Below are 16,068 nucleotides of genomic sequence, written 5' to 3' on the forward strand. Positions count from 1 at the left end.
CAGGGAAAGTGGCGATGATGAAAAAGTAAACAAACCGGTTGATAAGCTTTCAAACTTTTGAAATTTCATGATTGAAAATATGAAAATTTTGAAGTTTGAGAATTTGAGGATTTAGGAATTTAGGGATTCGGTTCTCTTGGTGTTGGGAAATTTAGAAGCTTGAAAATTTGAAAGTTTAAAAATTTGGAAATGTGGAAATTTTTTAATTTTTCAAATTCCTAAACTGTAAAATTTCTAAATTTTCAAGTTATTGAATTCTCAAATAATAATGAACGCACATGGGAAATAAAACCGATTACGATATCATAACTTCACTTATTCCATGGTTAATAATACGCGCATACACGCACACAATACAATTCACATACACAGTGAAATTTTCTATCAGGGCGTCAAACAATTTTATTACAAATAAAACGTTAATCTTTATAGTATGATACAGTGAAAAACAAATATTTCGCAATGATATTTTGACATTTAATCTACAAGTACATGTGTATTTACAATGATTGTTATAAAGTTGCAAAATAACTTCGAACATAATTCATTGACATCATTGCTTCGTGCCGATTTATTAGCGTTACCTTATATGTTGCTGAGCGAGCGAAAGAAGTCGATTTTATAGAATTAAATGTGTTTTATCATTTACTACGACAAAGTGATACAGTGTCCAATGCTAACCAGTTTAATTACCATTGCCGTTTTAAAAGTTAACGCACCGATATGTGCTTGTAGAAAATAATGAAAAAAGCTTTAAAAAAGAAAAAATTCTCTAAGAAATCTCGGTATAACTGTGAAGAATTACTTTTTTCCTAATGTTTTAATAAATATTATTTACGAAAGTTAGAAGTTCTCTGTTTGTCAAGTTATCAGGAACACCTGTGAAAATCGGAGTGGAAGCAGTGCAACGTATCATGAATGTAAGTCTAGATTTTACGATGATTTTTTAAAATACTTGTGCTGCATAATTATTTAATTAAACGTTCGAAATATAACTGGTTAATATTGGAAGTATTTATGTTAACAATTTAAGATTTTTGTGTGAAGGATCTTCGGATATTTTTTGTGTTAAATAATTACAATTCCGTTTGTAACAATAACATAAAACAAACATTTTAACTTTCAATTCTGTAAAAATATATTTTCTGTTGAATAAAGTGAATTAGATTATCTGTAAGTGTTTTAATATATTTACATCATAAATAATAATAAATTAAATAAATGTATTGATAGATTAATTGATTTTACTAAAAAAAAGGTCTCTTTTATTTTTATCTTTATGCCTGAAGAGAGCGATATGCAAAGTATTTAAATATATTGGCAGTTAATGAGTTCCTTTTGCTTCTTTTATGTAAACTATTTTCAGAATACCCTGTTCTATATTATTCTGGCACATAGTAGACATAAACTTGCTTATATAACTGACGTTAGATTACTGACCTGATGAATTTATTTTCAATGACATCTCCTGAATGTAATTACACTTTCAATAGTGATTTACAATTGATCAGACTATGTAACTGTATATAGAACACTGATTTGTCCAATTATTTATCAAGATAGACAGCATGGTTCTTGACATAACCTTGCAATAAGCAGATTAGTGTTATTTAAATTTCATTTTCTACAAAACATGTTTATCTTTAAAAAGTGGATCAATTTTTACAAAGAAAAAAGTCCATTGACTAAAATTTATGTATCGTAACTAGTATTTAAATTGTAGCTAAAATTAAAGTCCTTTTTATCATTTAAAGTGGTATAAATAACTTTTTGATTGTTCTTTTGTAAAATTGTTTATTCAGGTGGTCAGCATAGCGGAGAGGCGGTGTCGGGAAGGTGGTTGACACGCCTTCAAATCTTTGAGATGATCGAAAGTGTGTCACGCAGAGCGTTGAGTGGCTCCAGTGGGAGCTACCACGTTCGTGGTGCTGAATTAGCAAGAAATCGTAGATTAAAATCTTTATCTGCAACTGTTGTTTTCCTTGATGATACTCAACACACATTTCAGTTAGATGTAAGTTTATAAAATAAACTGATACAGGAATGAAAGAATTATGTATATTATTTAGATACTTTTTTAAATATTTTAGAAAAGAGCAAAAGGTCAAGCATTATTGGATTTGGTATTTCAACACTTGGAACTTGTTGAGAAAGATTATTTTGGTTTACAATATGCAGAAAATGGAGCTACAACATGTACATATTCACCTGACATAATGGTAAATTCACATGATAGATCTGTTAATATTGTTTTATTAAAATTTTATATTCAGTATTTAAATAATATTGTAATTATAATGTTTCAGAGGTGGCTAGATCCGAGTAAGCCAGTTAAAAAGCAGATAAGAAGTAAGGGTAAAGATCCTATTTAGATTGCTTACTTATATATACAAAGACAAATCTCAATGGATAATGTAAGAAAATTTATCATTTCAGGTGGGCAGTTTTATTTTAGAGTAAAGTTTTATGTATCTGATCCCAGTAAATTACAAGAAGAATATACTAGATATCAATTTTACTTACAAATACGGAGAGATATTCTTCAAGGAAAGCTTCAGTTACCACCAAGTACAGCGTGTCTTATTGCTAGTTATACTGTTCAATGTGAGTACTATACTGCATTAATATGTATTTTGTCATTAAATTTGTTGATAGTACAATTCACAGCTTGTTTTGACATGATTACAGCTGAGTTGGGTGATTATCATCCGGAAGAACATGGTCCAGGATATCTTTCTAGATTACAGTTAATACCAGGACAGACTGAGGAAATGGAAAAAAAGATAGCTGAATTACATAAACTTCATAAGTAAGTTGAATTTATATCAATCATTTACTTTTGATAAGAAATGATAAATAACAGTCATATATGTTTTAGGGGTCAATTACCAGCTGATGCAGAATTCAATTTTTTAGATCATGCAAAAAGGTTAGACATGTATGGGGTCGAATTACATAAAGCTAGGGTATGTATTTACTTCATAAAATTTGTTGGTATGTATTTAATAGTTTCAATTTATTTTATTTTATTTTATTTTTTTATCTAGGATTCAACAAATAAAGAAATACAATTGGGTGTAACATCTATAGGGTTAGTAGTATTTCAAAATGGAATAAAAATCAATGTATTTTCATGGTCAAAAATAGTTAAAATCTCTTTCAAACGGAAACAGTTTTTTATTCAACTCAGAAGAGAACAGGTACTTTCAATGTTCAAAGCGTATTTTGAAAGAGGATATTTTACAGTTTAAAATCATTGATAATGTATCCAACATTTTATTTTAGTCAGAAAATTATGACACGTTACTTGGTTTTAACATGCAAACATATCGAAGTTCAAAGAACTTGTGGAAAGCATGTGTGGAGCATCACACATTTTTTAGGCTTCACAGTCCTAAAACGAGGCCAAGACGTTTTCCACTTACTTTAAGTAGTAGATTTACTTATTCAGGGCGTACTGAATTTCAAACAGTTGAAGATGGAAAGCATAGAGCAAGAGTGGAAAGAACATTTATTAGGTAATTAAATTCATACATCATTTTGTTCGTTATTTATAATATACTGCGAACATAATGATTTAATGTATTTAGATCTCCCAGCAAAAGATTAGTACATGGAGTGACATCAGCTTCGATTATCGAAGAGAAAGGAAAACTATCTGTTCCTCCTGGGAGACCTCCTAGGCCATATGACAACAAAGTTCAATCTCTTGGTGCTCGTGAACCTCGTCAAGCGTGGGGCGAAGGGAATCCCAGTGACGAGTTAGTTAAAATTTCATTCATTTAATAATTTAGTCTTTCGTGCTTAAAATAAACGTTCTTATTTTATAGTGAGGGTGGCTTTCTGTCTCTTCGAGAAGAAATAACAGGCTCGCATACACAAGGCAACGCGTTTTCGCCCGTATTAGGTTCTAGAGTATTAAGTTATGCGGATGATGATACAACGGCTGAAAGAAATATTTATGATCTACCTGACTACAGTGAGCCTACAAGTTCACCTGCTCCTCAGGTATTTATTTTATAATCTTAATTTTTTAATTTAATACTCTTTTCATAATGTATAACATGGAATATGCTGATTTACAGATAGTGGAAGATGGATTAGTAACAATATCATTGACGCCAGATGAACAGGGTCGATTTGGATTTAATGTAAAAGGTGGTTTAGATCTTGATATGCCTATTTTAGTATCGAGAGTAGCCCCAAATACGCCTGCTGACCGTTGTTATCCAAAATTAAACGAAGGAGATCAGGTCTGTATTACTGTATAATTTAAGTTGCAAATTTTCAAAATATTATTTATAAATATCTGGGGTAAACAGGTAGTATACATCAATGGAATTGATGTGAGTGGATTGTTACATGAACACGTCGTAAACCTAATTCGTCAGTCTCGTGATTCGGGATCAGGTGAACTGACGTTAACTGTTAGGCCAAATGCTTTGTACAATGCTCTAGCCGGTACTGATGAAACATCCGAAGAAGAACCTCCATATAGGTATTACATTTAGTTACATATACTTCAAACATTAATAGAATTGTAAAAACAATAACATATTTGTTTAAACAAGATACGTTCCGGATGCACCTCACGCAGCTATTGGATCAGACGCATTAGCACAATCAATGTTACTTCTTGCTGATGGTTTGGCAAGTGGTGCTCTTATTGCACAATATGAGCAGTTGTACAGAAAAAATCCTGAACTTACCTCTCTCGAATCTAAGAAGCCTGAAAACCAGAGTAAAAATCGTTATCGAGATATCTCACCATGTAAGAATAACAAAAATTATTGTAATATTTGTACATATACAGATGTTGAAAATTAAAAATATATTTGTAGACGATGTTACTCGAGTGATACTTATGGGTTCTGCGAGTGGAGATTACATCAATGCTAATTATGTGAACATGGAGATACCAGGATCGGGTATTATCAACAGATACATTGCCACTCAAGGACCTCTGTCTTCAACTGTCGCTGACTTTTGGCAGATGGTTTTAGAAGCAGGCAGCACTCTTGTTGTAATGCTTACGACTCTAGTAGACCGTGGCAGAGCAAAATGCCATCAGTATTGGCCTGCTCTAAACGAGACTCTCACGTTGCGAAACCTCACGCTAACATCCACTGCCGAGAATGTTGAAGACACTTTTATATTTCGAGAATTCATACTTCGTGATATTAATGTAAATCAAATTAAAATTGCTGACATGTTTTGTCACTGTAAGATGAATCTTTAATTATTGATTGTTTTTTTAGACTGGAGAGGAAAGAGACATAACGCATATGCAGTACTGCAGTTGGCCAGATCACGGTGTTCCTAGTGATTGGCGACAGTTTACGACGTTTACTGAAAGAGTACGGGCAGCTCGAACAGGAATAGTGGAACCTGCTGTTGTTCATTGTTCTGCTGGGATAGGCAGGACGGGTGTTTTAGTCTTAATGGAAACAGCACTGTGTCTTATTGAAGCCAATCAACCAGTGTATCCGCTGGATATTGTGCGATCTATGAGAGATCAAAGAGCAATGATGATACAAAATGCTGTAAGTTAAATTACAGAGAAAACTATCTAGATTGCTGATATCTAATAAAATGTTTGTTTTCAGAGTCAGTATAGATTCGTGTGTGAAGCAGTTCACAAAGCTTACAGCGAAGGAATAGCTAAACCACTTCCAGAATTTAGCAGGTGAAAATAACGTAAAGTTGAGAAGCATTGTATTTACCATTTTTCTTACATTTTGCTAAAAGCATCACATCATTAGGAGATAATTTTATACTCTGACAATAATATACATATATATTATTGACTAATAGAAAAGATATATACTATTTAAAATAGATATTTTCCGTCTAAAAACTTCATTAACAAAAAGATCTAACTTTTCGCGCCTTTGAGTTCGTTTGTTTTTATTTATACATGAACATTTGTACATAACGAAATTTCGATAAAGTAAGTTTACTAATTTATATTTAAGCTAAAAATATAAGCGTCGAAGTATTATTTAAAGTAATTACGTACTATGACTTTGTTCTTATTATTATTATCATCGTTAATTTTCACTTTCGTATATTAGATAAAAAGCAGAGGTACGGAAAGTTAAATTTCAAACGATATTAATAACGTCCTTTTAGATTGTGAAAATCAATTCCTTCCATTAAATACAATTGTCATTTAATCTCATTTTAAGAGATTTAATTTTTGTATTACTACTCGTAAGAGTGATCGTGATACAAATGAAATCATTTTGAGAACTAAACGAGGCAAATTAGACATTATAAATTTTGATTGATGCGTTAGCAAGACATTTAGAAATATGAAAGGTGCCAATTTAAAACTAATGCCTTGGAGAAAACCAAAATAAAACGTTAAAAATATAAATTAGCACAAAACTAAAGAAAAAGGCCGAATCTATAGTCAATCTATTAAAGTAAGCTAAAGAATGTGATTAAATAAAACAATTTTCAGAACATTAAATATTTTGAAAAGTTTTTAAGATAATTACTCGTAAACTCTGCTCTCTTTCAAACCGATAACAAGTAATGCATCTAACAATTCGTCCCTAGTTTAACTTGTAATTATAAATACTATTCTACTTGTAGTAGTTGTAATTTCTAATATCGTTTATACAATGTACAGTTTAGCCTCTATTCAAAACAATAGCGTATACTACCGAAATATCAAAATTTATTAGAAGAAAGCAAGTTTAATAAATATATGGTAAAGAAAACTGTTTAAGGTGATATTATAATGCAGTGGTATTTTAATATTACTTTAAGTTAAAATTATTTTAAAACAAAATCAATATAAGTTAGTAATTTCAATGAATTTAACATTATTATTTTAGTAATTTATTTACAGTATAATCAAAATAAAGGAAAGCTACTTTCATTGCAATAACTTGATTGCAAAGGGTCATTGTATTATTGTGTAATACTTTGCGTGATAACTAAAAATTGAGTAAATTTCTAACGCATATCATACCAGTAAGCAGGATAGTAAAAATGCAACCTGATTTTAATATTCTCTACTTTACTAATAATATTTATCTACGTTATTGACAATAGTGCCTTCTATATGTACATCTAAATAACTACAATGCTAGAATACTTATTCATAACAACTGTTATACTATACAGTTTCACTCTATACAGTTTTCTTTACAGTTTTGTTCTCGACTAATACTATTGCGTTTATTCATTGTGTATATTTTTTTGTATAATTGTCCATAATTTTTTTTATAATTTATCTGGCAGCAGTTATGTAAATACATCTTCATATGTTTTACTCAACTTCTGTTTCATGATCCATGATTTCATATAGCTCGAGTAATTATTTATTTATAGTTATTATTAGGTTAACAAAAAAATACTACAATTATAAATAATTATTAGTTTTTAATTAACTATAAGCTACTATTGACAGATGTTGACAAATTTCGTAACTGATGGATGTAAAATTTATCATAATTTTAACTTATATTCAAGATTATTAAAAATGCAAAATATGATATTTGAATATCACAAACATCAATCACAGAACACTATTGTTATTAAGTTATGATATCTTTAGGATTTAAATTACTATATATTTCCTATAAAAATGGAAATATGTTAGGCAAAATTGTAGTAAAGAAAAAACTTTGAAAAATTTTGAGAGAAAAGGTCAGAATTAAAATCATTAATGAAATCAAATAATATTGTAGAATTTAGTTTCTATTAAGTAGACACAAAATATGGTAATGCAGTAATATTTACGGTTGTAACAAATTCGATGCGTTTTCTTATACTATTTCACATGCAGAATATTTAAAACACATTATTTTATAAAAATAATTAGTGTATTCACCTTGTATTTTTAACGAACAATTTACAAGGATATAATTTACTCAATATAATTGATTCCAAAAGAACATTCTTATCTTTCCGTACTATGTACAAGTACATACATACAAATAGTACAAAAAAAATTGATTAGCCGATAAAGATATTTAGAAATTATACTCGTCGAAATTGAGCTGCATACGTGCCAAACATAATATCGAACAAATATTGAACATAAATAAAGTGCCACAAATCTTCATAATCCAGTCAATAGTTGTCTAGTCTAATTTGTACTTTGAAAATATAATAAAAACATTTTATAATAATCTACTTTATCATTTTCCAATCTTGTGTATTTTGTGTACTTTTCTTTTCAAAGTTTATGGCTTATGATATTAACATACACTCTGGTAATTATAGTTTTGTAAAGGATTTAGTATTAACATTTATTCATAATTTTGTAACAGTAAGTATAAATATCTTATATTTTTTTATGTGTATCACAATTGATGCATATAAATTAGTGACTACGCAAAGTGCTATTATATACAAAATACAGTATTGCTTCGAAATAAGCAACATACATATTCTACACCAGAATCGTTATGTATCAGAGTGAGAAAACATTACACGTGTTCTGAAGAATGAAACAGTTGCTTGTTTCGAGGCAAAATTGTACTAATTTATACTAAAGTTAGTCTTGTTATTGAAGCCTTTGAAGCTGAAGTTTGCAAGACGATTTGCAAATTAAAAAGTAAGGTCCTTCTTGTCCAGGGATGTATGTCGACGGAATAATGTTGTATGTACCAACAGGTACATCTTCTAGTTCAAGGTAAACAAAGCCTGACCTATATGAGATTTAATTATTGATTAACATTGTATACAATTATGTGTAATAATTAAGATAACTACTTTTACAATACCTAAATGGTCCAGAACTTTTCATTTTGAATGCACCAGGTGCATCAGGATCATTTAGCACAACCGAGACAATATCAAAACCTATTTGATACTGTTTAGGACCTTTCAATATAATCAATAAATAGTTATTATTATTGGAATTTTCTAATACTAATTGGTAACGTGGATTGTTTTGATATGTTGGATGATTACTACATCCACCAGCTAAAGCACCTTTCCACTGGCCATCAGTTATCTAAAATGATTATTATTTCAATAATGCAAAATATTTAAAAAGTGAATGTTAAAATGATGTACCTCTTTTTCATATTTATAAAGTTGTGGCATCTTTCGCAAAGTAAATGGACATGTTCCATACGCACGTAAAGTGTAATATATCGTATTTGTCTTTTCATACTGTGATATGACTAGAGTATACCGAGAATCACTATTAGTGTCTAACTTTATTTTGCAGAGGTAGTGAGGACTATTTATTCTTAAACCATCAATGTATGGCGGTGGATCATCTACGGAATTAAATTTCTATAATGTATCATAAAGATATCAACACCATAATAAACAAATTAGTTTCCTTACGAGGGTAATATACTCTTCTTCCATTATTTCGATAAACCAATATTGTAATATATTCTTGATTTTGTCGGAAGTCTGCTATGTCTGTAATGTGTCTTGTCAGAAGAATCCATATAGCTCCTGTTACGTTATTTTGCACTTCTAAATTAAACTGAGGATTGTCACCGATATTGTACGCATCTTTCACTGGCCCTATTCCTGCATTCCACATTCTGTAATAAAAGAACTCTTAATAATGATGCAATTGTAAAATTTCCAAATAACGAGAATTCAATGACATCACTTACTGATGAATGCAATAAGTGTAATTAAATAAACCTGGATTCCAATTCAAATAAAATACATCAAAAAAGCGACATATGCTATCGTAATCGATCCAAAATACTCCGTTGTCAAATTGAGACGCAGAATCTGGATCATAATTTAATGCTTCTTTTAATTCGTTTGTCCAATGTATCGTATCAAGTTCGGAATAATTTCCTTTCCAACGTAAATGAGACCAAGGATTTTTCAGTTGTAACAATCTGTCTCCCTGTAATTGTATTAATGAACTTTACACTTATTATTCTTCTTAATGCGCATTTCAAAAATGATTGCTTACATTTATCTGTTTCACATTAAGAACAGCATATGCATGTGTAGGAACAAGACCTGTTCTATCGGCATCTAAATCAGAGAGTTCTCCAGTAGCGACTGTTACTAGTACATCTCCTTTATGTAAACGTGACAATAAAACGTTGAATAAATTGTCTTTATTAAAATCTGGTTCACCTGGTCTTATAGCCCACCTCTCTGGTATCCACCCAGTTAGAGCATGTAAATCTATATTCTAAACAGTATTTACTTGCAAAACAAATATTTAATATTTTTAATGTTATACTATATGAAAATTGACTTACACTATTTGAGCCAGGAAAATCATAACCACCCATTACTTTCATGTATGCTTTCTCAAGTAACGAGATCCATAGCTCTCCATGATTGCTGGAGTAGGAACAGAGTAATTGATTGTATCGACTTACAGGGAGCAAGTCGTCTATTATTACTTTTCGTGGAACACCATTAAGGTGTAGTTTCACCATATACTTTCCTAATAATAATAATTTTGCACGTTAATTTTTTAAGCAAAATTGTGAAATTGATAAAGCAGTGTTTAAATTCGTACCAAATGGATTGTAAATTGGTTCTTTATTCCGGTTTTTTGGATAAATAATGGACGTAATAAGTCTACGTCCAAATCTTTTTTCATATTGAGCACTAACAGCAAGGGAAGCAACAAAAGAGCAATCAGAAACAACCTAAAATGAATCACTCAATTAAGTGTTGGAACAATGAATATTAATAATATTAAAGTAATGATTAACCAGTACTAACAGTTTGTTTTATACTGTAATAATCAACATGGGAAGTTTTAAGCATTTTTGGATCAGGAAATAGTTCTTCCGGCCGGCACCATTTCGCAAAATCAGGTTTCTGTTTTGGTGCTAATTCTAACAAGCCATCTTTATCGGTAAATGGAATGGCATACTGAAATTTCTCTGTAAGATCTATATTCATAAACGGTACAAATTCATGGTCGTTAATATGAGAACTATGAAGTAAAACCCTTTTTTCTTCCTCTGTATAGCTTGTATTACCACCGCTTACTTTTAAATGTGCACTACTACCACGATGAAGAGGCGGTCGAGTTTGCTTTCCTGAAAATTGCAAGTGAATATAATGAAAAAGTTCTTGAAGAAAAGAACTTGCATCAGCAATTTGCATTACCAGAATTTTGAGTAGCTTTTGTTATTGGTGATGTTGCTATTTGATCTACATCTTCATCTAGATTTGTTTCTGGAACAGGAGGTAATTTAGAAAGTTTTTCAATAATATCAAAATTGTCATCAGTTTTCAAACCCTTCAGAGATTCTGCTCTATCAAGAGCAAGTCGTACAAGAGCAGTTATTTTCCCTTTCAGTTCTGTATCAGTAGTTTTCTGCAATTGTAAGATTAATTAATCAATACATTTGAAGAAAATGATATTAATATGAATAAACAATTTTACATACTATACTTAGTCCAAATTCAGCAGCATTAGTATATAATTTTACAGCAATATCCTTTAAGCCAGCTTCATCTGCATCTTGTGCTTGATTTATAAGAAATTTACATCTCTGCAATTCTGACTGATGCACAGATTGAGCTTTGAGACATTTCTGTTCATCTTCATCGACTATTAATTATCAATAATACATAAGTTTCTCATTTTTGTATATGCATTAGAAATTTATTTTACTTACGAAGTTTTTGTATCAAAGATATCCTTTCCTTATATTCAGAAATTTTTTGATCATACATAGGATCTTGCAATTCAGCAAGATATTTCACAGAAATGTTATAATAATATAATGCCTGTTTATATTGATTGTTAGTATCAAACTGTACTGCTTTTCGTGCTGCATTTTGTGCATCTTCCAATGTCATTTTAGAAATATTTATTATCACAAGACGTTAAAAACTTTTGTTATGATGCTCATAAGCAAATTTTTACATTCCTTGTTTAGTAAATTTCAACTTGCATTTTGAATATTCTTCTTAATGTTATCCTGTCAAAAAGTAATGATTCATAATTTTTACAAAAAGTTAGGTTCAATATTAGTATGAATAATAAAAATTCATTAACTTACATTCCATATTTCCATTTATTAACAAAATGAGTTAAATTCTTCATATACTATTTACAGTATGACATCATTTGAGAAAAATATCATTATACTAAAAATATTCCAGATATAAATATTGTTTACTGTCCTAATCACTGTTAGGCAGTCGTGAGATTTTATCTCACGCGACAGCTTTACGCGCATGCGCAGTGATGAGATATTGGACGGGTTTTTCCGCGCATGCGCGCCAATTTTAGTCTCAGTAAAGTACAAGTTTCAATAAAATAGGGTACCTCAATCACCCCTCATTATTTTTCAAAAATTTTTATAATTTGGTTGTGAAATATGAATGTATAGGTTGGATAAGATTACATTACATAAATATTTCTTATTTGAGGAGCAGATGGAAAGGAAAGGTACTAAAATAACTGTAAGCAAAATATATAATAAAGCAATCTAGTGGCGCCACTAAATACATAGGCTGCGTACGCTCTTGTATTTCTCGCGCATGCGCGCAAAAACCCGTCCAATATCACATCATTGCGCATGCGTCAGCTGACGTCACAGCTTGCTGCCAATGCCGTACCTAGCCGGTACACGCAGTGGTGACTGATGAGGGCACCTTAGTGATCCTACATAATTTTTCAAAAATTCTTATAATTACACTGTAAACTATGAATGTATAGGTTGGGTTAGATTACATTGGGCTGGGTTAGGTTAGTTATATATATGACTGTATAAAACTATACAACTATGTATATATCGTGAATTATATAATATAATATAATCGGAATAATATGATGGAATATGGGATATTATTATATTTAAAATAACATAAAAGCACAATAACTTTTAAAACACTAAATGAATTTATTATTTAAGAAAAACGACTTGGAAGGACCTCTTTGAATAACTATATTTTATACGTGTGAAAATTATAATATCAGAGAAACAATAACAAAGAAATACATGGATTTTATTTTGTTAACATGCGTAGATCTGATAAAAATCGAGCGGTATCTTTTTCCTTTGCTCTTGCAACAAATATTGGTATTCATATAACAAATCGGCTGCAAACGTAAAAAATAATAATAATCATAAATAAATTTAATATTATTTTTATTATATATAATCTGTTGTATTATTTAACCCTTTTATTCTCTTTCCTGCAATTTTCTCCAGATTTATTTTTTTTTCCTCACTAGGGCCTAATGATACCTTATATTTCATCAAAGTGTATACGCTACTGAGGACTTCTACCGATAGCTTACTGCGCATGCGCTGGGCCTGCCCAACACTGATATGCGCGCTACTTAAAAGTAGTTTAAGCCATGCTATCAGACCGACGAGCTAGTCCTTACAGCATTGAAGTGGAGGAAGGATCTCTGCGTTCTATTTAATCAACGTAAGTCCTATTTTTTAATATTACACATATATTTAGTCACAACAATTGTACATTATAAATAGTTATTCAATTTATTATTTTTATAATTAACATTTTCTGTCTACTAATGTTCTAACTTTCACGTAAAAATATTATTAAATCGTGCAACAATAATAAATATCTTATTATAAATGCTTTTATTTTTCAGTTCCAAAATTGAATATACACACAATCTGCCTCGATCTTCGACGAAGAATTAAGCCAATAAAGAGTTACATAAATTAAAAATTGTACAAAATATATTTGCAAATTGTATGAATTTATGAAGTTACAATAAATAAACAAACAAAAGAAATCATGTACTTATTTACAATCCTTTCCATTACATTCTTAAACATAACAGACAATCAACAGGTTAGGTCAGGCTTACGGTTAGGTTATATTCGGTTAGATCAGGGTCCAAGGTTAGGTCGGATTATGTTAGGTCAGGCCTACGGTTAGGTTATATTATGTTAGGTCAGGGCCTAAGGTTAGGGCGCAATAGGTGAGGTCCAGTCTACGGTTCGGTTATATTAGATTAGGTCAGGACCTAAGATTAGTTCGGATCATGTTAGGTCAGAGCCTAAGGTTAGGTTGTATCAGGTTAGGTCTGGAGACCTAACATATATCATTCCCCATGTTATTATTACTATTATCGTGGAACTATAATTATTATCCTTACTACTCTTATTATTATCAAATTAACCTATATTATTACCCATATTACTACTTTTATTGTCATTATCCTTATTATTCATATTATTATCAATATTATTACGCATATTACGACTACTATCATCGCTGGAACTGTAATAAACCTTACTACTCCTATTATTACCAATATTACTACGCATATTACTACTTTTATCGTAATTATTCTTACTACTCCTATTATTACCAATATTATTACGCATATTACTACTTTTATTATCATTAACCTTATTATTCTTATTATTATCAATATTATTACGCATATTACTACTTTTATTATCATTATTCTTATTATTCCTATTATTATCAATATTATTACGCATATTACTGCATTTATCAACATTATCCTTATTATTCTTATTATTATCGATATTATTACGCATATTACGACTACTATCATCGCTGGAACTGTAATAAACCTTACTACTCCTATTATTACCAATATTATTACGGATATTACTACTTTTGTTATCATTATCCTTACTACTCTTATTTTTACCAATATTATTACGCATATTACTACTTTTATTATCATTATTCTTATTATTCCTATTATTATCAATATTATTACGCATATTACTACATTTATCAACATTATCCTTATTATTCTTATTATTATCGATATTATTACGCATATTACGACTACTATCATCGCTGGAACTGTAATAATCCTTACTACTCCTATTATTACCAATATTATTACGCATATTACTACTTTTATCGTAATTATTCTTACTACTCCTATTATTACCAATATTATTACGCATATTACTACATTTATTATCATTATACTTATTATTCCTACTATTATCAATATTATTACCCATATTACCACTACTATCATCGCTGGAACTGCAATTAACCTTACTACTTCTATTATTATCAATATTATTACGCATATTACTACATTTATCAACATTATCCTTATTATTCTTATTATTATCAATATTATTACGCATATTACTACTTTCATTATCATTATCCTTATTATTCTTATTATTATCCATATTATTACGCATATTACGACTACTATCATCGCTGGAACCGTAATTATCCTTACTACTCTTATTTTTACCAATATTATTACGCATATTACTACTTTTATCATCATTATCCTTATTATTCTTATTATTATCGATATTATTACGCATGTTACGACTACTATCATCGCTGGAACCGTAATTATCCTTACTACTCTTATTTTTACCAATATTATTACGCATATTACTACTTTCATTATCATTATCCTTATTATTCTTATTATTATCCATATTATTACGCATATTACGACTACTATCATCGCTGGAACTGTAATTATCCTTGCTACTTTTATTTTTACCAATATTATCACGCATATTACTACTTTGATCATCATAATCCTTACTTCTCTTATTATTACCAATATTATTACGCATATTACTACTTTTATCATTATTATCCTTATTACTCTCATTATTATCAATATTATTACGCATATTACTACATTTATCAACATTATCCTTATTATTCTTATTATATTCAATACTATTACGCATATTGCGACTACTATCGTCGCTGGAACTGTAATTATCCTATCTACTCTTATTATTATCAATATTATTACGCATATTACTACTTTTATCATCATTATCCTTATTATTCTTATTATTATCAATATTATTACCCATATTACTAATTTTATTACAGTTACAGCTATTATTATTGTTATCACCTTTACCTACATAACCTATTATACCCTTCCCTATTCCGACCTAACCGGTTAGGTTTTATCAGGTTAGGTCGGACCCTAGGGTTAGGTTATATCAGGTTAGGTCGGTCCCTAGGGTTAGGTTGGAAAAGGTTAGGTCGGACCCTAGGGTTAGGTTGGAGAAGGTTAGGTCGGACCCTAGGGTTAGGTTGGATCAGGTTAGGTCTGGCTTCAAGGTTAGGTTGTATTAGGTTAGGTCTGGGTACCTAACCTACCTAACCTACCCT

At 30.1% G+C, this 16,068-nt stretch overlaps 2 protein-coding genes across 5 annotated transcripts; one reads left to right on the forward strand and one right to left on the reverse strand.

The window, feature by feature from the left end:
- Nucleotides 1-339: 339 nt before the first annotated feature.
- Ptpmeg (protein tyrosine phosphatase Meg) lies at nucleotides 340-8,147 on the forward strand. Of its 4 annotated transcripts, none has more exons than XM_012284721.2 (17): nucleotides 340-920; nucleotides 1,803-2,014; nucleotides 2,091-2,219; nucleotides 2,307-2,355; nucleotides 2,437-2,604; nucleotides 2,689-2,809; nucleotides 2,879-2,966; nucleotides 3,048-3,200; nucleotides 3,286-3,518; nucleotides 3,591-3,761; nucleotides 3,831-4,008; nucleotides 4,086-4,253; nucleotides 4,323-4,498; nucleotides 4,572-4,771; nucleotides 4,842-5,185; nucleotides 5,259-5,543; nucleotides 5,607-8,147. In XM_012284721.2, exons 2-17 carry the CDS (start codon nucleotides 1,865-1,867, stop codon nucleotides 5,688-5,690), a joined length of 2,697 nt encoding a protein of 898 aa, XP_012140111.1. In that variant the 5' UTR covers nucleotides 340-920; nucleotides 1,803-1,864; the 3' UTR covers nucleotides 5,691-8,147. The 4 variants fall into 4 exon arrangements, with proteins under 4 accessions (XP_012140111.1, XP_076385516.1, XP_076385514.1 ...); XM_076529401.1 differs by lacking the exon at nucleotides 340-920 and adding an exon at nucleotides 1,157-1,173; XM_076529399.1 differs by lacking the exon at nucleotides 340-920 and adding an exon at nucleotides 1,429-1,474.
- On the reverse strand, nucleotides 7,178-12,152 carry LOC100878961 (calpain-7). The gene is made up of 13 exons (XM_012284719.2): nucleotides 11,985-12,152; nucleotides 11,598-11,903; nucleotides 11,367-11,530; nucleotides 11,083-11,293; nucleotides 10,690-11,012; nucleotides 10,481-10,613; nucleotides 10,215-10,405; nucleotides 9,917-10,144; nucleotides 9,603-9,847; nucleotides 9,319-9,527; nucleotides 9,040-9,248; nucleotides 8,745-8,977; nucleotides 7,178-8,669 (listed from the first exon to the last, which is right to left on the reverse strand). The coding sequence occupies exons 2-13, from the start codon at nucleotides 11,779-11,781 to the stop codon at nucleotides 8,525-8,527; spliced, it is 2,475 nt and encodes an 824-aa protein (XP_012140109.1). The 5' UTR covers nucleotides 11,782-11,903; nucleotides 11,985-12,152; the 3' UTR covers nucleotides 7,178-8,524.
- Nucleotides 12,153-16,068: the final 3,916 nt, after the last annotated feature.

Source organism: Megachile rotundata, chromosome 3 (assembly GCF_050947335.1).
Source record: "Megachile rotundata isolate GNS110a chromosome 3, iyMegRotu1, whole genome shotgun sequence".
Taxonomy (NCBI): Eukaryota; Metazoa; Arthropoda; class Insecta; order Hymenoptera; family Megachilidae; genus Megachile; species Megachile rotundata.